At 35.0% G+C, this 24,236-nt stretch overlaps 1 protein-coding gene across 2 annotated transcripts; it reads right to left on the bottom strand.

Moving 5' to 3' along the window:
* Positions 1-2,354: 2,354 nt before the first annotated feature.
* On the bottom strand, positions 2,355-21,944 carry LOC123504854 (protein-serine O-palmitoleoyltransferase porcupine-like). Of its 2 annotated transcripts, XM_045255755.1 has the most exons (8): positions 21,717-21,852; positions 15,090-15,166; positions 11,756-11,957; positions 11,381-11,606; positions 10,165-10,271; positions 6,915-7,111; positions 6,331-6,558; positions 2,355-3,207 (listed from the first exon to the last, which is right to left on the bottom strand). In XM_045255755.1, the coding sequence occupies exons 3-8, from the start codon at positions 11,926-11,928 to the stop codon at positions 2,999-3,001; spliced, it is 1,140 nt and encodes a 379-aa protein (XP_045111690.1). In that variant the 5' UTR covers positions 11,929-11,957; positions 15,090-15,166; positions 21,717-21,852; the 3' UTR covers positions 2,355-2,998. The 2 variants fall into 2 exon arrangements, with proteins under 2 accessions (XP_045111690.1, XP_045111689.1); XM_045255754.1 differs by lacking the exon at positions 15,090-15,166 and having other exon boundaries at positions 21,717-21,944.
* Positions 21,945-24,236: the final 2,292 nt, after the last annotated feature.

The raw sequence follows: 24,236 nt of genomic DNA, 5'->3' as shown, positions 1-24,236 counted from the left end.
TTACACACAATTTCTTGACCACAGTTTATTTCCTACATAATTTATGACTAAGTTATGAATCTCTATTCCTAAATGCAGAACATTGTGTCATAACATGAATATGTCAAAACAGTGTGCTTAATACAAATGTATGTCATAATTTCATTATTATCTCTTCATATTCTTATACATAATGGACAATAGCAAACCATAATTGAGGATGAACCTACTGTTCTGCAATAAAAAAAATTATTTATTATTCAGAGAGGGTGGAAAGAAGTGGAGGGTGAATTATTGGAATAGTTTCCAGGAAACTTGTGTTGAGTTGAAAAATTGAAGAATTGTGTTTTTGAGGGATTGAATACTACCAAGTTTGCTCAACTCTAATCAGAAGCTTTAAATAAATTATAAGTAAGATGTTATGTAGGTTCCTTGTGTGAATTGTTTACTTCCTTAAGTGTTGGACATTTGTGATATGATGTGGAAAAGTGTAGGGCAGTAACATCACTGATTCATCAGTGTAGGAGAGGATACAGTACGAATTCTGGTTTAGATAACTGATGGATAACAGGAAGAGAGTGGGTGACAGGACAAAATCCTGAGAAAAAACACTGTTAATAGATTTAGGAAAAAATTGATCATCTACCATAACAGGAAAAGAATGGTCAGAAAGGAAAAGAGATGAAGTTATGGAGAGAAGGATTGAAGCCATAAGAGGGTAGCTTGGAAATCAAAGCTTTGTGCCAAACTATTAAAAGCTTTAGATATGTTTAACCCAAATCCCTAAAAGAGCACCATGACTCAGTAAGGGAAGCCAGATCACTAGTAGAGTGGCCTCAATGGAAACCATACTAGTAATCAAAGAAGATTGTGAAGTGACATGTTTAAAAGAATCATCCTGTTGAGGATAAAATAGAAAACTTTAGAGAGGCTGGAACTTAAAGCAATAGGACAGTAGTATGAGTGATTAGAAATGAAGGCAAATTCCAGCTAGAAGGAAAAGTAAATGTTGATAGATTGAGTTGGAAGAGATTGACTAAGCAAGTTGTAAGTAGAAGCACAGTCTAGGAAAACAATAGGAGGAACTCCATCAGATCCATGAGTCTTCTGAGAATTAAGGCCAGCGAGGACATAGAAATATGAAGACCCCCATACGATAGGGGCCAACATGCCCCTATTGCAGTTTTGAGATATTTAGAGTTGACTTTGAGCAATTGTATCACAAACAAAAAAGGCATAACCATAAAGTATAATACATGAATGGAAAGCTTATGAGACAAATATTTTCATATGGATTTCCCTGGAAAAAAAAAAAAAAAAAAAAAATAAAAAATAAAAAAATAAAAACAAAAACTTACAAAAAACAAAATATGTTTCCTTAGTTATTATTGGATTACTACCCAAATTAGATCACAGGGAACTGGCATTATGAATATGGCATGGTATAATTTTTTGCTAAAAATAATCAAACTGAATTTATATGAATTTCTTTTCTCCAAGATCACAAAATGTGACTAGTGCATACACACAACACACACCAAAACACACATGGCCATCATGTGCTGCTGATTGGTTGAGAGTGGGGCGTGGTTTCTAAGCTACACTCCCATTGGTTGCCTGCTTGTGTTAGTTGAACCCTCTTGCCTGCTAAAACCCGACCCATCTAGCTGTTTCTAGTTACCTTCTATGCATTAAAATTGGCAATGCTTTACTTTGTGTAGCTCTGCTATAAGGACAAGTATTCAAATTCAGTTTTCACTACATGATTCAGCAAGAATTTGCCTGACAGGAAACACAAACACAAACACAAAAACACACACACACAAAAGACAGTGGTGGTGGTGTGTTGTCCCATATCACCTGGGGCTCTTCATATGCTAATAGGTTTCAGCCAGCTTCAAACTGGGTACTGGTAAAATGTGGCTAGTGGAGAAAGGTAATGACCACCCTAATCCACTTTCCGAGTCCTATAAATGATGGTAATACCAGCCTTGCAATGATGACTAAGTGTTATAATTACCTTAAGTTTGGCAGTAACTGGATTACTCTTCTCTGCCACTCTGTACGGTTTCCCTTACAAGATCAGTGACAAAAAGATACCTCCATGGTCTAAACAATATTTTCTGATAACTTTGGTATTACTCAGTTAATTCAAGACCCATTTCTGGATGAATAATTTCTGAGGTGGAGATGTGGAGCAACCAACTTAGCTAAGGGAGCGTCTGTCATAAGTTGCTAAGACAGGGTGCATTTTTGTTTTATATTGATTCCTAGGCAGAAAATAGTTTTGATCTCCAAACATTTCACATTTCATAAAGCATTCAGGAATTACTCAAGTTTGAGAGATAAGGTTTCCCTGTATAAGTATGAAACAATATATGCTAATAATTTCATTTCTATATCACATCAAATATTTAGATGAATGTCTATTGTGCATATTTTATATATTTTGAAATGATTACAAAAACTACTAATTTAATTAAATGAAGCTGATGAAACATTTCTTTCTTTGAATAAAAAAATTACTTGAAGGCTTAAAGGCTTTCAATGGATCAAGGAACAGATTGCAGTTGAAAAATGTAAAGAAAAGTATTGGACACCACAAAGAGCATGCCACAGTTAATGATTATTCCTTATTATATTTTTTTTCTGCCAGAAAATACACAATAGTTCTTATCAACAAAAGTAATTACTGAATTTTATAAAAGGACACCTGCAGAAGAGAGAGAGAGAGAGAGAGAGAGAGAGAGAGAGAGAGAGAGAGAGAGAGAGAGAGAGAGAGAGAGAGAAACAGTAACAGTATAGAAACCCAGTATCATGAAAAAAAGCCCAAAATGCATAAATATATAAAATGAAATGAGATCTTAAGGGAATATGAAATTTTACAATTTTACTTTCTAAAATTTTTCTAGTTATAAAGCAAATTTGATGACAACAAAAAAGATAATTCAATCAGATCTTTGTATAAGAAATTAGAAAATATGCATATAAAATACACAATTAAAAATATTCTGAGATATCATATTAAAATATACATGATATAGCATACAAATATAATCCAGTGACTTGAGTAATTTAAACTTGCCCATTTACTGAGTGTATGACTCAGACTGTAGCCTGTCTCTTGCTCTTGTGAGTTGGAGTCAAACATAATGCCCAAGTAGGCAAGGTGCAACATAGCTAACACAGAGAAGGAAACATTGATGAAAATTCCAATCCACGACCACTCTGTAAAGAAAATAAAAAAAATATATGAGAACTTTTCCCTTATACTCCCTTAAATAACATCAAAACTTACTACCTTCAATTGATTTAAGCCCATATATAAGATCAGCACATTCTACTAAATCTTACACACACACACACACACTGCTGACTGACTCCTAAACACAGAAAGGCCTGGTGATGTATTGTAGAGGGAGAGGAGGCTAGGTAATGTTCCTGTCTCCATAGTTGCAATGAATTACTGTTTTAAACAGAAAAACAATGGAAGGGGAAAAAAGTGTGGCACCAATAATGTTCCAAATATATATTAATGATATACAAGAGGGCTTAAATAACTACATAAATTTGTGGGTAGATAATGCAAAATTCTTGAGAGTAATAAAGAGCAATGAGGAATGTATGAAACTGCAAGGAGATATTGAAAAAGATCTGGGAGGAAATTATTGAAGGAATGTAGAGAAGAATTGATAGATCCATTATATGACATTATAAGGTGCTCATTAGAAACGGGGGAAGTACCGGTGGAGTGGAAAAGAGCTGAAGTGGTGCCCATTTATAAGGGAGGCAGTAAGGAAGAGCCTCTTAACTATAGACCTGTGTCTTTAACAAGTATGGTCGGTAAGATTTGTGAGAGGGTGATAAAGAAATATTGGATACGGTTCTTGGAGGATCATAAGTTATTATCGGATCATCAATTTGGCTTTAGGAAAGGGAGGTCATGTGTAACGAATCTACTGAGCTTTTATTCAAGAGTGGTTGACAAAATACAAGAGAGAGAGGATGGATGGACTGTGTATATTTGGATTTAAAAAAGCTTTTGACAAGGTACCTCACATGAGACTGCTATGGAAATTAGAGATTTATGGAGGACTGAAGGAAAAGTGTTAAAGTGGATGGAAAACTACTTGAGATGGAGGGAGATGAGAACGGTAATAAGGGATGCAAAGTCGGACTGGTTGGTGGTGGAGAGTGGAGTCCCACAAGGTTCAGTGCTGGCACCAATACTTTTCCTTGTCTATATTAATGATATGCCAGAGGGAGTAAACAGTTATATTAATTTGTTTGTGGATGATGTGAAATTGTGTAGGTGTGTGAAGAGTGAAGAAGATTGTGAAATTTTACAGGCAGATCTAGATAGGATTTGGGAGTGGAGCAAGAGGTGGGAGATGGAATTTAATCTGAGCAAAAGTCATGTAATGGAGATGGGGAAGAGTGGAAGATGGCCAAGAGGGTTATATAAGATGGGTGAAGGAGTAGTGTTGAGAAAGGTGGAAAAGGAAAAGGATTTGGGAGTGATAATACAAGACCATGGGCAGTTTGAGGCTCATATTGACAAGATGTTTGGAGAAATATATAATTTGATTAGAAATATTGGATTAGCCTTTCATTATATGGATAAAGATATGATGAAGAAATTAATTAGTACTGGTAATTAGACCAAGATTGGAATATGCTGGGGTGGTTTGGTCCCCTTATAAAAAGAAGCATATAAGGAAGTTGGAGAGATTGCAGAGAATGGCAACAAAAATGGTTCCGGAATTGGCAGAAATGACCTATGAGGAGAGATTAAAAGAAATGAATTTGCTTACCTTGGAACAAAGAAGAGAAAGAGGAGATTTAATACAGGTTTATAAACTGTTGAACGGTTTGGATGAAGTGGATAATGAGCAAATGATGTTGAGAGGAAAATTTAAATAGAACTACGAGATCGCATAGTAAAAAGATAGCCAAGGGAATATGCTTGAAGGATGTGAAGAAATATAGTTTCCCACAGAGATGTGGAATAGTTTGAGTGAGGAGGTGGTGTTAGTGAGGAGTGCATAGTTTTAAAGGAAAGTTGGATGTGTGTAGATATGGAGACGGGGCCACACGAGTATAATACCCAGGCCCTGTAAAAATTACAACTAGGTGAATACACACACACACACACACACACACACACATATATATATATATATATAAGGTGATGTTGGCATATATTGTACTACTAATGGAAAAATATTACTGAAAAATCAGACTTAAATCTGCTATCTGCTATCGCGCGCCCAGCCATGACGTCATGGGATATCTGAGCGCTCATTGGCCAAAACCGCCTTCACGCCAAGATCAATTCGGCTATGGCGCGACTATTTCGGCCCCCGCGATAGCCGAGGGTTAAGTGTACTTCATCCCCCTCACAACTTGTATGCTACACCCTCTCCTAGCCATGCTGCCTTCAAACCAGTATCACAGCAACAATGTTGGATAAAACCTAAATATATCTTCAAATATTGTGTACATCTACTTAATATTCATATTCAATGCCTTACCATCACGCAATATTCAAGGTAACAAAACAATATGATATGAATGCTTGAAGTTACATTGCATGCCACAAAAATCTTATATTCTTCCCTCCAATCCATAAGCAGTGCCCTAAGAGGAACGGTAGCTGCCATCTTGGTTCACTGGCATATCATGTCCACTCTCAGTGTTGCCAACACTCCCCTATAAATTCTCTGATTTCAGCGGAGCCTGTATGGTCCACTCCCCCCCTCTGTACAGTAATCTTTGACATTACCATATATATATATATATATATATATATATATATATATATATATATATATATATATATATATATATATATATATATATATATATATATATATATATATATATATATATAGAGAGAGAGAGAGAGAGAGAGAGAGAGAGAGAGAGAGAGAGAGAGAGAGAGAGAGAGAGAGAGAGAGAGAGAGAGAGAGAGAGAGAGAGAGAGAGAGAGAGAGAGAGAGAGAGTCATTCATATTACTAATCTGTTGCTGCTAACTTGCTCAAAAGGATATACACATCATGAGAGTCTAGAGTCTATATTTGCATGTTTCATGAAATAACAAGTTATACACGAGTGGAAAAGATGTTGGATGTGCAGGAGCATGAACCAAGAATGTGGGAGGAAGGAGTGCTAAAGTACATGAGAATGAAAGGACTAAAGTATGCAAGGTTCATGAAGAGGGCTAAACATAGATTCTCATGCTGTGGGTGACCTTTTAACAGAACTGCCACAACAGGCAGCAACATCTGCTTACCTACATGTTAATACATATGATTTTGTATATGTAATTCAGCTTTTCTTATACTTACTTTTGTATTGATGATGGCACTTTTCTGGACATGGTCTAGCAAGGACACAAGCATCAAAAACACTGGCCAGCTTGACCCTTAGTGAGTGCTCTACATATGTATAAAACCCAAGTGACAAAAGCACTGCTGCAAGCTGGAAATTGATTCCATGGAAGAGTGATGACATACTGTAGGTGAAGAGTATTGCCCAGAATATTCCAAGCCAGTTTCTTGCAGTTTTGAAAATATCTGGAAAGAGATTTTCTTTCATGCTTCTAAATGTAAACAAAAAGTACAGAATCATGATTTATGATTTTTATAAAGTACTGGAATTATTAATAAAAAGTCACACTCTAGAATAATTTTTTTCTCAACTTAAACCTTTGAGCTAAGTTTTCAGTAACTTATTGTTTTATGTGGTGAACCCTTCTTTAAGTTTTAAGCAACTCAATTTCTACCTCAAATCTAGTGTTTGAGATCAATATGATTATAAGGAGCAATGTGAAGGTTAAGATAATGTTTTGGAAGGGAGTAGAAAAAAAAAAAAAAAAACTACATGACAATACCTGGTACTCTATTCCAGAATGCAAAACCAAAGAACTTACAGGTTTTTAGCCAGTAGTGCATAGGCATGTTCCAGTACACAACCACTTCCACTAAAGAACGAGGAATTTCAATATAAGCTGGTCTGGCTACCTCTCTGATATCCAGCCCAGACAGCTGGGCAGAAGTCATACTTAAGTAAGACACAAAGTAATGACTAGATCGGAAGGAAAATGCATCTCTAAATGCTTGTGCCCATCTGTAAATATAAGGAAAGAAAATTATTAATTCTACTCTAGTTTTGCATAGTCCTGATGATTTTTCAGAGTAAAGATAAAATATACACGATAAGATAGATAAAACATTCCACTTAATTCATTAGAAAGTGAAAAGTTATTCACTGCTGACACACAACATTTATTGCCCCCACAACTTGAATATGAATAATGACAAAGGTATGAGAGGAGTATTGTGTATGAAATTAAATTACAAAGAATACTAGAAAAAGCAAAAGATGCTACAGAATTATGCTGTAGAATTTTCATTCTCTGGCAGCAAGAGTATTTTCATCAGTCCCAAACAAACATTAAAATCAATTTCTCTTTGTGTGAAGAGTCCAGAATAGGTTCTGAATATTGATGATTATCAGGCTAAGTCTAGAAAATATCCAGGAATGGGCAAAAATCTTTTTAAGTTTGGCAAAAATCTCTGGGGTATTCCAGAAATCTGTTTCTCCCTTTTAATTTTGAAATTCATGGGTATAGAATATATAAGTAGCTGGCTGCAACAATAGACCAAATGACATTCACCATGAAATTGAGTAAAAATTATATCATACACTCCCTTCTCGAGTTTTACACTTGCATGATTCCTTAAGTATAGTGCTACACTTGAAGAAAGCCAAACTTGCAGTATTGAAAATACTGAAAAGGTCCGTTAAAAAGCTGATGCCACCCCCACCACTCTACTCCCTTATTTCAAAATACATACCTTTAAATTGATAGTTGTGTTATAATTTCAGAGAAGAATGTTTTTGTGAACACACTTTAATGAAAAAGAGAGAGAAGAAAAACAAAATGATAAGAATATTAACATTTCATGCAGGGCTCCAGCCTCTAGTGCAATGTTCAGTGACTTTGTTAACCCCTTCAGTACCAGGATGTATTTTCTTATTCATTCTAGTTACTATTTTGGCAATTTCATACAGCTTCAGAAACACATGTTGGAATTGGAATAGTAAAGACTTTGTCCATTAATCATTTGATCTCCATAGACCCTTTCTAATGCAAATAAAATTGTCTAATCATACCCAAAAATTCAAGGTAAAAATGTATCTTAGTACTGAAGGGGTTAAATACATGAAAACTAAAAAAAAATGACAGGTAAATTTAATCATGCAAAAAAAAAAAAAAAAAAAAAAAAAAAAAAGTGTCGATTGTACAAAACGCATTGGGAAAGGGAAAAGGGGAGATGAGTAGAGTTGCCAGACATTGATTACCATTGGTACATACATACTTTCATATGTATCCCTGACAAGTAGAGTTTCCAGATGTTGATCATCATTAGTACATGTAGTGTATGTATGTACCAATGACAATCAACTGACAACTGTATTTATATTTTATCTCATGTTTCTTACCTACCCACCAGTGCTAAATTGCACAATAGTTTTTGTACAGTCAACGATCTTTCTGCTGTTTTCTTTCATGGTCAGATTTACCTGTCATTATTTACTTTTGATATACTATTTCATTCACCAATGCCACTGAACACTGCACCAGAAGTTGGAGCCCCATATCACTCATGAGCATTGTGCATCAGACAGATGAGGTAACATTCCAGGCAACACCAACAACACCCAAGTAAATATTATGACAGCACAGAATTTCCTTCGTAATAACAACACTATAGACTTAATCATGGAATGTTGGCACTTTGTCAATATTGCTACAGTGAAGCATGGCTGGAGTCGGGTTCTCCCGTGGGCAAGACACAGAGTGGCGTTGAGCTCATTGCAACACGTGAAAGACAAAGTGTAACAGCAGCTACAGACTCACTACTTAAGGTGGCCAAAACATTTGCCCATCAGTGGGTATGACACTGTCAGTGATACACATATGGAAGATCTCACTGGAATCTTGAGGCAACACATGTGATGCCTACAGTAGGTAAACACAACCAATACTTGTCAAAGGAGTGGAAAACTTGTGTGATGATAATAAATGAAACTCATAATGGTAAGAATTTAGGACTAAGCAGCAAACTAGATCATAAAACTTGGGTAATGCTAATGTAAAACTTGAGAAGGGGATGTAGACTATAATTTTCCCTAGATCTTAAAAACAACAGTACACTGCAATGATTAATGAATGAACATTGGTTGCACACACAATAGAGATAAAATCACATTAATGTTATTTCTAAGATATAAGGAAATCATAGAATAGAATATATTTTTTAACTACATTTCACTGTGGTTGGCACTTGGCCCCTTGTTGCAGCCAGCTACTCGTATATATATATGTGTGTATAATATATGGCTTTCATCCCAGAACATTCTGTATATCACTGTCCATGCCAAAATTATCTGTTTTCTTTATATTTGGCAACTCATCATAGATTGGACACTGCTTGAGTATGGCTACATGATAAATAAATATTGATTAATTATGATGGAAAACAAGCTGTAATAGGATCAGGAATGTTAATGAAAATTTATGTATTGACTGAAGCAGACATACACTGCATCAAATAATCACTTTTCTCATGTTCCTTAGTCAAAAGACTTTTATGGAAGTCTATGTAATCAATACATTCTACCAATTCTAAGAAATGACAGAAAACCTGGAATCTTAGTGTCAAAGGTTTGGTAATATATGGGAAAATAAGAAGAGAACATATTCAATTCAGAAGCACATAAAAATCAGGAACAACAAAATGACAATAGAGGAATGGTACAAGAAAGCAGCAGAGGAGTCTGTATAAAAATAAAAGTAAGGTGGCCTGGAACAAATGGCCTACCAATAAATGAGTGAAGGTTGATTACCCGACAGTGCAATCACAGAAAGTGACGGTGATGAGACATGACTAACAACAGATGTATAGTTAAGATAAAAGTATGGCAACCCAAAGATAGTAATGGGAGGTAAGGTAAATGGAGCTTCAGAAATTAGATAAAGATCTTTTGTTGGCATGGTGAACCTGAATACACAAATAAATATCACATTAGAGAACAATGAATTCATAATCTTCCCATTGCAATTGCTATCTCTACAATGATAGTAAACAAACTACAAACTTAATTATACTTACTTATTGATTGAATCAGGCACCATCCATAATGCAAAGCACGTAGAGAGGAGGAGGAAAATCATACTAATAATAAGGTGGATGATTACTCCCAATACCAGCCTCAGGTTCTGTGGGGTAAGACACTTATTTTATTCTTGTGGAGAATAGAGGATGTTATATGTAATTTTCCATGTATTATCTTATCTTTTAATGGGAAAAAATTTATGTATATATATATATATATATATATATATATATATATATATATATATATATATATATATATATATATATATATATATATATATATATATATATATATATATATATATATATATATATATATATATATATATATATATATATATATATATATATATATATATATATATATATATATATATATATATATATATATATATATATATATATATATATATATATATATATATATATATATATATATATATACACACACACACACACACACACACATATGAAGCTGATCAATAGATTAATAAAATATAAGTAAATAAAGTAAAATATGTGGACGATATATTTGTGTGACTTTGTCTGGCCTAACCTGTGTAGGATTGCTGGTAAGGCATTATATTTTGATTACAATTCTAGAATATCAAAACAAATTCCTTTGGATCTGACTTTTTCTAATAAGTACATAATGTGTAATAAAAAATCTTGATTAATTTTTACAATTTGGTTTCTCAAGAATACAGAAATTTGTGTAATCTGATCAATATGGAATCTTTTGAAACTACAATTTGTGCTCTTTTAAAGTGTAAACATTATTCTATAATGCCAAATCACAGTATAACTGATTACATAATTTGCACTATCCTATATGAACATGAAATTTGATCCCGTAAATCACATATTATATGTAATAAGAATAATAACAGCTCCTTGTTTTTACTTCATAAAAATGTTAATAAGAATCCTGGGCATAAGACTCCCAAACACTACTTTCATTCATCTTGTACAATGAACACAGAATACAAAAATTTTCCTCTTGCAAAGGAAACTTACGTGGTAGTTCAAAAATTATATACAACAGGGCAAAATCAATTAAAGGAACAGAGAGGCCCCCCTATAAAGAACAGAAAAGAAATCCAAGATGTTATTATGTTGAAAGAAGCAAAAGCAAGAGAAGAATGAAAATGCCAAAAATATTAGCTATCAGTCTTAGAACATTCAGTCAGTAGTATAACAAGGATCTTACCAAGGAAAATGGTTGGAGGACCCTCTTGTATGATGAAAAAGATATCCAAGGGCCAAATATCACCGTGCCTGGATTTAAGATGTACCCAACCATTTCCAAGATGTTGGGCAGTCTAGCCAGAGATGAGGAGTCTAGATCAAATCCAACAGACACTACTTTCATGAGAATGATCATTTGTGGGCCTCGAATACTGTGCCAGTCAACTGGATCAGCCAACCAGAGCTCACTGATGGAATACAAATACATAGTTATAGTAAAGAAATACCAATAAATTTCTGGATCATTTATATTGTTGGTTTCTACATCCAATGATACAACAGACATGCAAGAAACACTCAGTCATAAAAAATTCTGAAAAATAATACAAAAACTCACCAAGCAATGAGGAAGGTCACACATGACACACAGGTGAAGGGACCCCGGCGAGATTTAAGTACAAAATGAGACAGTGAGAGCACAAGTCCTCCAACGGCTAGGAGACAGACCATATAGCTGCAGCGATGGCCAAACATTCCCCAGGTCACAATACCCCCACACGTGGCAGACATCAGGTGCACAAGCCAAGCTGGCGGCCGCACTACATAAAAATGAAATAAATAAAGCAAAATCCTTATTTCAATAATGCGGCAGACAACCTTAACGTTATATCTTTTAAACCTTACATTTTTGTACAAGGGAAGTTTATTAACAGAAATAAGCAACAGGTAGGTGATATGCAAAGAAGTTGTTTTTGCATCTTTAATTTGTAATATATGATTCCCATCAGGTGGACCTCAAGTAAAGTTTTGAAGTTAAGAAAGTCAACAATGATTTCAGATATGTTTTCCATTTCAGTAACAAACTAACAAAGTCTTTTGACTTTTTTGCACACAAAAACTCCAATCTATATATGAATATGAAAATAAATCTTTAACAAACGCCTTGTAACACTCTGTGACTGATGAACTTCAAAGATTCCGTTTCTTGTGGGATATACTTTATTTGTGTGTGAATGAATAAATAACTTGGCTCATTCCTTCAGAGGAAGTAAAAAAAGATTGAGAGACACATTCACCACTTCAATTTATCAATAATCTCACAAAGGAGAAACCAAGACAAGATGCAACAGGCACACACTTGTGCACACAGTAATAATCTGAAATATTCTCCCACTAGTATTTTCTCACACATAATCACTTTATAAATTATCAACATCAATTTTCTTATGTAAATAATTCTGACCTCTTTAAATAGATTTCAACAAATGATAAGTGCAGTATCATCTACAAACTGCAACTGATTCAAATTCTACTTTGTTTGCAGCAGCCTCAAGAACCCTGAACAGTTTCATATTCACCTCACATTAATAATTTCTGAAGCTAATAAACAAATAATACATATATTTTATCTTATTTCTTCATGTCTTGTTTCGTTTACCTTAAAGAGTATGGTGCAGACCATTGTAAGTGTCTCAAAAGAAGCATACACTCATGCACACACTATGCACTCTAAAGAAAATAAACAAACAGATGGATAGGAATCCTTGCCTCACATCTTGCTAGGAAGCAAAACCACAACTTGTTTGAACTTATATTCTGTACCAAATCACTACTGGCAAATAGGAGCCAAAGTGAAAAAAAAAAAAAAAAAAAAAAAAAAAAACCTGATAACGATAATGATAAAACATCACATATTACCTTTTTCCATTTTTTGTCATACATTTTGTTATACATACATGTATATGTGGACATTTTGTTCACTCATGCACTATACAGACACCCACTGCAGAAAGGCCAAGAGTTTTCTTTATAAAATAGAACATACCTACAAGAAACTATTAATTTTCATATCTTTGATACTTCGTAATTTATTCTTTTTCCACATAATGATTGAATTTTATGTTAGAAAAATTTTATAATTTCTCCCATTCCCTTGATGTTAACCAACTTGTATAAGATTAACTCATCTTTTTCCTAATGTTTTTAGTGTTGAGAGAGAGAGAGAGAGAGAGAGAGAGAGAGAGAGAGAGAGAGAGAGAGAGAGAGAGAGAGAGAGAGAGAGAGAGAGAGAGAGAGAGAGAGAGAGACCCTCATATCTTTGTCTCCATTTTTTTTATGCATTTTCTTCACTATTACATATTGTGTATTACCATATATACAAAAAATGTAATTTTATCTTATTACATTTTCAATCATTTCATTCCATCCACTTTCTATGCATCAAATTTAGCCTTCTATCCAATCTGTTACAAGGTTTATCCTTACATTTGAATATGAATGCAACTTAAAACATTATACATTCTATTTGTTACTCTTTTACTTGATCTCTTATTCTCAAACTTAAGATGTCCATAAAGGACACTGATTTTGATAAAATAGATATTCTGCACTTTTAATTTGTTACAGTAGTTTTATTACATATCTTACCAACTGATTTCTTTCCATTCAATGCATTTACTTTTTTATTTTGCATGAAAAGACAACACATGCATTTTTCTTTCAATCTGACTTGGGTACATATGAGATACAACCAGTTAACTACAGGTTCTCTTTCATATATCAACTTCTCATAGCTACTACCACATCTATGTCTGCTCTTTTCTATACTACAGTTTATTAGTTGCCCTTTCTCTTCTACCTTTCCATTATCCTCACTAAAATAACTTTCTTTCCAAATAATTTTCATCATCACCAATGTTGAAGAATCAGACAGAACATTACAGTATATGTAATTAAATAGGTTTGTGTTTAAATAAGGAAACTTGCATGTTCATAAATATCAGTCTGCCTACTTACTTCTCATGGTCCTATTGTGAAATGAGGAAAAAAAGCCCTGTGGTGATCTTTCATCATCATACTTGTAAGCAAGCAACCATGATAAATCAGCATACAACTGTATTTAGTGCAACACAGCTTGAGTAGTTTTATCGAGAAAAATCAAACTAACCACAGCTGCTCTGCAAAGCTGCATTCTCTATGATGAGCTACATCCATGCAGCTATGTCTAGCTACTTGGTACCTTGTTACTATAAGATAGTAGAATCTAGATCTTTTCTCTTTTTGGTGGTACTACCATCACTACACCTTTCTTTTCTATCCCTCAGAATATCTAGGTCTTATACATGATGGTAGTAAGTATGCTTCCTGCTCCAGTAATATCAGATTATTATCTCACCTCATGTCTATTCCATACTTCTTCATGATATTAATCATATGACCACTCAATGAATCCAACATCACAAATTTATATTTCATATAACCTTCCTCAACTTTAAAACAGAAAAAGTCTGACCATATGGCCATATTCTAATGCCATTCACTTGAAACATTACTCTTCTTCCACGAAAGACACCTATTCATCAAAAGATGGTTTTCAACATCAATTCAATGAGCACAATATCTGACAAAAGTGAGTGTGCAAAGCTCAAAAAGAGTGCAAAATATGGGAAAAGTATAACTTGGAAATCATCAACACAGGTAATACAAATAAAAAAAACTCTGAAAACGTGAAACCCAAGTAGCTATAGAACATGAAAATGAAATGTAAAAAGAAAACATGCTAAGCCAAAGCCTGCACTCATAATAGTATGCACCTTTACACATAGATTACAAGAGTGAAGATGAGGGACAGAATTCAGAGATGAGTGTCTTAATAATATTTGAATTTTGACAAATGATCAACATTAAAAATTTGATGTAAAGAACCAGGAGAAAATAAAAATAGTGATTACCTTGTGGAAGTCTGTGCAGAGTGAGGCTTGTTCATAACAAGCACCATTTTTGAACATAAGATGATTTACAGGTACACCTGCAGAGGAAGAGGTGGAATGGTAGAAACAACAGAATGCAGGACTATCTCAGCCATAGCCGGCATTAAGTATATAAAATGCCTTGTGTGTTTGGTTTAATTGCAGGCTCAAAAAGCATCAGATTATTATTTTTGGAGCTGAGCTGCAGACAAAATTGGTGTGTGAGAAATATTAATAAAACAGCAGATGAAGGTACTATATGAGAATAGTGAACAATGTCATAGAGAATAAAGTGTTGCAGTGGAAGACTGTAGACCAATGAGATGAAAACTGTGGGGTGAACAGAAAAGAAAAAAAAAAAAAAAAAATAAATAAAATAAATAAATAAAAACAGAAAAAAAAGAAGGTGGGGGATCAGGAATCATGGTAAACTTCCACAAGTGAATACAACCATGATTCATTTTAATTTCCTGTATATGTATTTAATTTTTTTTTCATAAATAGTTTTCTTTCCATATTTCTTATTTCTTTTGCACCATTATCCTCATCCTCATCCTAACTATCATCATCATCATCAACATATTGCATATGTATAATTTCAAAAACATCTGATAAGAAAAAAATGCTAAATATCCTAAAATACTCCCACAAAGAATCTCTCTCACTTTCCATTAAAAATAGTGATGCAGCCCACACTCACTGCCCTAACTACTGTATTTCATGGCATATAGGATGCACCTTTTTCCAAAAAATTTGGCTAAAAAATTGCCCTGCATTTAATATGTGAAATTGAGAAATTGCGTAGGCTAATTCTCTTCCTGACGCTCACTAACCTACCTTACAATCAGTACTTCTACTTACCATAACTGCATGCATCATTACTTTATTGCTGGTATTATTATCATTACCAGTATTATTACTTTAAAAACAAATTATTGCAAAAATGAAAGTAACCTAACCTATGAAGCTGTGGCGCATGTTTATAATTATGAGCTGACTCGATGCCATCTGACGGTGAGGCATAACAGCAAGGTCATGATCATAACAAAACACATCAACACCCTCACTGTTATGGCAGCAGGAGGAAAAAGATCAAGCTACACAATCTCCTACAAACAACAAGTGGTAGATTATGCCATAGAGGATGGCAACAGAACAGTAGCAAGGGCCTTTGGATTACCACATATGGAAAAAATTATACCTGTCTGGCAACACCAAGAAGGCCAACTGAAGAACACAAGGAAAGATAAACATAACCTTCATTGCCTAGCCTCACATTGGCCAGAACTTGAGGATGACACAAAAATGTGGGTGGTAAATGCTTTCAACAGTATATGCTTAAATACACAAAAACTGACCTTCTGAAATCAGGATATATCTTATAAGCCTGTGTGTTCTATATGCCTTCAGATATGGTAATCATGTATAATAGTGTGTCTGGTAGCACAACATGACTCTGCCCAAGGATGACACCATTTTGTAATGTATGTTAATATTTCAATAATCACAGACAGCTGTGGATGTATTCTTTACATTATTTGGTCTAAGTATAGTTTCTTGGTTCATATCTTGTCATTTCTGGAGGAAGTGGCTGTTTTGATGTGTGTAACAGGATTCTCTGTGGGGATTTCTTATGTGACCAAAATGTTGTAGAGTTTAATCAGTGAGGATATGCTACTAGCATTATTATTATATAAGGTAGTCAATGAAAGGTTCATTAAAGTATGTACAGCATTAAATCATAAATGAGGAATTAAAAATTCTTAATTTCTGTCTGCTACCTCTATTCTTGCCCATTTAACAAAATGTCTTATTTAATTTCTCCATTCCATTCATTCTCTTCTCATCTTTCATATTTCATTCATCTCTATTTCTATTCCTCTGTGCTATCCTTTCATATGTACTACATGAAACTATCTAGTAAAAAGCAACTTCCTATTCAAAACAACATTCAATTCTCCTATCATCAACCTCCTTAATAAACTTGTCTATTCTACTGTTCATCTAATTCACACTCAATTTCATCCTTTCATAATGTTATCACTCAACTTTTAAGAACAATGCATATACCAGAAAAATTGTCTGAACAAGATATAAATTGGGTATAAGAGCAACAAACTGATGACGGAACCTGTCATAACTCTCATAGTATAAGCAAGGGCACAATGATTGCCAAAGTCAAACTGATTTTTGATAGTCATTACAATATACACACTCATATTTCTTCAGCAGCACTTTCAATCCTCTTCTTGAATTAGCCACAATTACACTATTTGCAAACAGTAACAGATTCAGACGCCCACTCTGTCAGCAGCAGTAACCACACTCAGTGCTCATCACAGCATTATGCCTGGGTGCTCACCCAGCATAATGCCATGATGAGCACTGCATATCTAGCATGCTGATATTAATTTCCTTTACACTAGAATCCAAAGTAAACATTAGACAAATATGACACATCCTTGCTGCAGGCCTATTCAAACTATCAATTATTTACTTTACTTTCTTCTTGAATACATGCTCTACAACAGGGGCGGGCAACCTCCGGCCCGTGGGCCACATCCGGCCCGCCACCCTGCTAGGCTTTATTAATGCAATCCGGGCCCGCGGACCTCCCACTAAAAGTAGAGAAGAAACTCTAATAAATTTTAAGTTTTTAAATGAATAAATTATACTATTGAATTACTTTACATTTCATTATTATTACTATTATTATGATTATTATTATTAGTAGTAGTAGTAGTCGTGTGTGCATACGTTTTCTTTTATTACTATAGTATTCCATGCATTTGTCTGAGATTTCGTTTTTCACTCCGGCCCGCGACCTCCTTCCAAGAGTCTCATCTGGCACTCACTCTAAAAAGGTTGCCTGCCCCTGCTCTACAAGAACACATGAATTATCATAATTAAGATACGATGAGTATAGAAATGGAACATGAGCGGACTCAAATGCTATATACTGTATGTTAATAAATAAGGATACAAGCTTCTCCACTTCCTTCCTACTCTTCCTGAAATGCATCTAGTACATCTATCAGTAAATCACAATGTAGATTACAAGTTAATGATGCAGTGAATATAGTATATAGAAAATAATGAAAAGAGGAGGGACATACAATACTGTTAATTAATAAATGCTTAATTTAGTAACACATCATGCACAAACAGTTTAAACAGTTTTAACATCAATTACACACATGCTTCTGCCTTAAGCATTCCTCCAGCACCTTTATATGCAGTTAAAGGTTACAACCACTGAAAACCAATGATGATACATACATAATGTAGTGAAGTAGCAAATAAAGTGCAAAGGAAGGGTATTATAAGGACAGGATACATTAAGGTTTCTTCCTTCAATGGCATGTATTCATTGTAAATTAGCCATTTATGCTGTTGGTTTAGGTACATACATCTATAATTTTTTTTTAACATCCCTGCTGAGGCATCTGGTAAAGCAGAAATTGATGACTTAAATATACCAGAATCATTGATGTAGTGATAAAATGTTCTATAATGCTACAGATGTTCTTATGAAAAAAAATGGGATGATGGTGACAATGATGATAATGATGAGGAAGAGGAAAAGGGAAGGGAAAGATGGAAGAGAAGGCTAGTGATGGCAAATGAGGATAAAGATGGTGGTGGTGGTGTATATACCAACTCATCTCAAAAATAAAAACAATTACACTTAATCCTCTGCCATTACTCCTTCCACTGTCGCGTTTTATTGCTACTCGTATTGTGCATGCTCAAAAAGCTGCATGAAATTACTGCTATGGCGCACCAGTCATTAAAAAACTACCAGGTTATGACGTCATATGATAGTTATTTATATATATGTACTTTCATTGAGAAACAGTTCTTCATATATTTTCCCAATCTACCCATCCACCAGCTATAAAATAATGATGCATGCAGTTAGGGTAGGTAAAAATACTGGAAAAAGGTGTGTCCTATATGCTATCAAATACGGTACCTACCTCATTGTGGATGATCAGGAGCTAAGGAGGATGGGTAGATTAAGGAAATATATGTGGAACTATTTTTCAATATAAGTATATATATATCTTTTTCTTCCTGTTGCTATAATGGTGTGGTGTTGTGTTTTGTTATGATTGTGAAGTGCATCACAGCCTCACAGGTTAATTTTCTTCATCTTCATAACAATTAATTTTTAAAGTGATAATACTGGTAATGATAATTATACCAGCAATAAAATAATGATGCATGCAGTTAGGATAGGTAAGTGTACTGGAAAAAGGTGCACCCTATATATATGCCATGAAACACACATCACCATTTTTGATGATTAGGAGCTAAGTGGATCGATGGATTGGGGAAATAAGTGAAGAACTATTTCTCAATGGGTCGCCATGGTACAGTGGAACTATGCGTGCTTTGGGGTTCGAGGGGTCTCCAAGTGCACAGGTTCGAATTCTGTCCACAGTCCGAGTGTATGTTGGGCTTCCTCACTCGGGGCAATGGTTTCCTAGCGGGTGGGCTTTGAGATAGGAGGTACCCCAAAAAGTATCCCCTTTAGCCCATAAATTCCCGTGAAAAGCTTACATGGTATAAATAAAAACTCAAATATCATGTGGCATCATAAACTGGAAGTGTTTGAATGACAGGTGCATGATAGCGATAATTTCGCGTGTGATATAGAAATATGTGCAACTTTTTAAGTACGCTTGATAGCAGTAAAACGAGATAGTGGAAGGTGTGATAGCAGAGGGTTAAGTGAACTAAAATGCATGATTTAAAAATGAATATAAATGACTGTCTTCAGCCTCTTTCTCACCACCAGAATGTTGTATCTCTTGCTATCTTTTACCACTATTTTCATGCTAAGTGCTCTTTTCATCTTACTAACTGCATGTCTCCCTTCCTCCTGTGGCCTTGCTGCACAAGGCTTTTTTCTTCCTCTCACCCCTATTCTGTCCAATTCTCTAACACAAGAATTAACCAGTACTCTCAATCATTCATACCTTTCTCTGGTAAACTCTGGAACTCCCTGCCTGTGTCTGTATTTCCAACCTCCTATGACTTGATTTCATTCATGAGGGAGGTTTCATTTTTTTTTTATATTTTTGTTGCCCTTGGCCAGTCCTCCTCTCTTACATAAAAAAAATATATAAATGAATAAATAAACAAAAGTAAATTATGTATCCTAAAGTTTCCACTGAATCTATGATGGGAGAGGATTGGTAGGCTGCAGTTACATTTAAATGACAGCTATGACTATTGAAGACTTTGTGAGGTAATGTATGAATTAATGTCAAGAAGAATGTATGAGATTATACAAAATAAATCTATGCATCACTACTATGCGTTTCCTCAAAAGTGCCTTACTAAGTGGTTAACAAGAGTTTGTAATACAAATATGAGTAAAAAATGAGAATGACTCAACCTGACTGCAATAAGCTAGATGAGTAAAATGAACAAGTTAAGCTATTTGATTGGTAGACTGACTGATTTAAATGGTTAAGGCGCCACAACATCTTAATCATATAGTGCTGCTGTAAAATGTTCTAAGCAGCAAGAATGGTAATCAAAACACTGATAATAATAACAAAATTGTGGAGAGGTAAAACCTAGTAAAAATCATTAAAAATATGAATACATAAGTCTATGAGTGGAACAAGCTCTCAAGCACCACTTTTTTTAAATGAAAAAATTTCTGTTAAAGTCTATTGACCTTCAAAATGCTATATCTTTTAAAATGATAAAGATATCCTGGTGAATATTTTTCCAAAATATCTGCTTTCATGTTTTGGAACAATGTTATGATAAAAACAAACAAACCAACTGACACTCATTGGCTGAATCTTTAAGTGTCCAGCACTCTCACTGGCTGCCTAGTGCTTGGCTGGATGTGTGAAGTGCTGTGATTGGCCAGCACCTCAGTGTGTGGCAGCCTGGTACTCAGGACCTTCCTACCACTAAGCTGGACTCACATGCATCAGACAATGGAGGCATGGTTTTGCATGAATACACAAGGATTATCAATCACTGTCAGTGTAATACTGGCACCTCATGTTGGTTTACAAGGTTAACATTCTGGTGAAAACAGTGTTAAGCCATAAAGACTTTCTGAATGGCTCTAATGATCATTAAGCAGAGCTTGTGCCTTCATTAGCAGTGCTGTCGGCAATGTAGTTGGTCAGTACCTTCTACAAAATGGATGTTTTCATTCTTGCTGAGGTGATTTTTCTGCATAATTCATTGTTGTACTATTAGAAGAGGACTAAAGCAAATAACACTATGGTAGATAAGACCTTGTTCCATTCAATGCCTCATATAAAAGGAAAACAGTTCAATCAGCAAAGACTGAAGTGCTACAAACTAAGAAGACTGGTATTCAACTGTATTATTTTTTAAGCAAGGGAACATTGCTCATTGCAGAAAATGCTAACCCCACTGACCCAGTGTTGTTTGTTATGTTTCTTTCTCACTTGCCTCTGGGATCTTTCTGTCTAAAATTATTTTGCCTAATATGCACTATATTACAACAACATGTTAAGTCTCTATGAACTACAGTACTTTTCAAATGTCATAGTCTTGGACTCATGCTTGTGTTTATCAATAAGCCAAAACAAGACAAATAGTTACCTATCCTGGTTGTAAGTAAGAAGATGAGTGACCATGCCAAGAGGCTGTACAAGTGTTGTGAGGAGTCTGACACCGTGGGCACAACACAGTATTCATACAGCTCTGACACAGATGCTCCTGTTGACATATTTGCTTCTTCTTCTTCTTCTTCTTCCCAAGATTCTCCAACTGGGAGCTCATATATATCCTATAATATCAACAAAAGTTGACTTGTATTTCAATTAAAAAAAGACCTGCAAAAAATATTAAGATATGTAAATGTAAAAGTTGACTTGTAATTTTACACAAAAGGCACAGAGGTAAGGTTTGGATAGGAGGCAGTAGAAGCTCCCTTGTAGTGGCCATCTCCTCAGGAACAGCCCTGGGACACATGCTTCCACACACACGGAAGAAATGAGTGAACTTATGAATGAAAGCTTCAAATCAGTATTTAAATGAAGAAGGGGATTTCATAGAACCAAACAATCAAGTGACACATAAACGATTAAGAAAAATTGTGGTGCATAAATAGAAAATTAGCAAATTACTAAAAAAGGTGGATGCCAGAATAGCGATGGGACCAGATGGAGTGTCAGGATGAATGCTGAGAGACTGTAGAGCACAACTGGTGGAACCAATCTGTGATGTGATCAACAGCTCTCTAATGGAATGGAAGGTACCACAAGAATGGAAAAGAGTGAATATAGTCCTTATATACAAAGGAGGAAAAAAGACAATAGTCCCTAAATTACAGACCAGTGTCACTAACTAGTGTTGTGGGAAAGATCTGTGAAATTGTAATTAAAGAAAAAATGGTTAGAATATCTGGAGCAAAATGAAATAATAAATAACTTCCAATATGGTTTTAGAAAAGGAAAATCATGCATAACAAATTGACTAAGCTTTTATACAAGAGTAATAGATGAGGTACAAGGGAGAGATGGATGGGTTAACAAGGTGTATTCAAATATTAAAAAGGCTTTTGACAGAATAGTGCACAGAAAACTCCTATGAACAAATAAAACACATTCGAGAAATACAGGGAAATATCTTAAAGTGGATGACAGACTACTTAATTGATAGGGAAATGAGGACAATGATAAGAGACACCCCATCAAGTTCGAGCACAGTTACTACTGGCATACCACAAGGTTCAGTGTTGGCACCAATTATGTTCCAAGTACATATTAACAAGCAGGTTTAAGTAGCTACATAAATTTGTTTGAAGATGATGCAAAACTTTTGAGAATAATAAAGAACATTGAGGACAGCATGGAATTGCAGAAAGATATTGACAAGATTCAGGGATAGAGCCAAAATGGAAACTAGAACTTAATACTGGAAAGTGCCATGTAATGGAAATAGGTAAAAAAATTGAGGAAAGAAGAGAAAGACCTGGGAGTGATTATACAAGACACCTGGACTCCAGAAAGACATAAATGGGTTACTTGCTTCAATATACAAGATACTAACAAATATCAGGGTGGCATTCAATTACATGGATAAGAGTATGATGAAAAAGATTATAACCACTATGATAAGACCTTGATTAGAATATGCAGCAGGGGTGCAGTCACCATACAAGCAGAAAGACATCAAGAAACAAGAAAGAATCTAAAATACCGCTACAATGATGGTGCCAAAAATAAAGGATCTTCCCTAAGGAGAAAGACTGAAGGAAATGGAATTACCAACTTTAAAGGATAGATGGGAAAGAGAAGATCTAATATTGATGTATAAGTTAGTAAACTGTATGGAAAAGATAGATATACAAGACCTAGTATCACTGATGGAGAATGGTGATAGACGAACAAGAGGACACTCCAAGAAGATAATGACAAGTCAGTGTTCCAGGAACAGTAAAAAGTATAGTTGTCCATACAGGACGGTGGATATCTGGAATGACTTAAGGTAAAATATTTTTGCAGCAGAAAGTGTGCAAAGATTTTAAGAAAAAGTTGGATAAAAGTAGATATGGAGAGAGGTCAGTATGAGCCCCACTCAAACCCTGTAATATACAACTAGGTAAATACAACTAGATAATACACACACACACACACGGCCCGGTAGCTCAGTGGTTAGAGCGCTGGCTTCACAAGCCAGAGGACCGGGGTTTGATTCCCCGGCCGGGTGGAGATATTTGGGTGTGTCTCCTTTCACGTGTAGCCCCTGTTCACCTAGCAGTGAGTAGGTACGGGATGTAAATCGAGGAGTTGTGACCTTGTTGTCCCGGTGTGTGGTGTGTGTCTGGTCTCAGGCCTATCCGAAGATCGGAAATAATGAGCTCTGAGCTCGTTCCGTAGGGTAATGTCTGGCTGTCTCGTCAGAGACTGCAGCAGATCAAACAGTGAAACACACACACACACACACTCTTTCTCTCCCTCCCTAACCATTGACAAGAAGTTAGAAGTGTTAGATTACTATGCTAAGGAAGAAAAGACCTTGGTGATTGTCCATACAATGGGACTGAGGGAGAGCATGTTTCATACCATCAGAGCTAAAAATATGAGAATGTGTGTTTTTATTGTTTCCATGACCTAG

Source organism: Portunus trituberculatus, chromosome 17 (assembly GCF_017591435.1).
Source record: "Portunus trituberculatus isolate SZX2019 chromosome 17, ASM1759143v1, whole genome shotgun sequence".
Classification (NCBI taxonomy): Eukaryota; Metazoa; Arthropoda; class Malacostraca; order Decapoda; family Portunidae; genus Portunus; species Portunus trituberculatus.
Note: the sequence above shows the minus strand (reverse complement) of the source record. Positions and strands in the feature narration are given on the sequence as shown.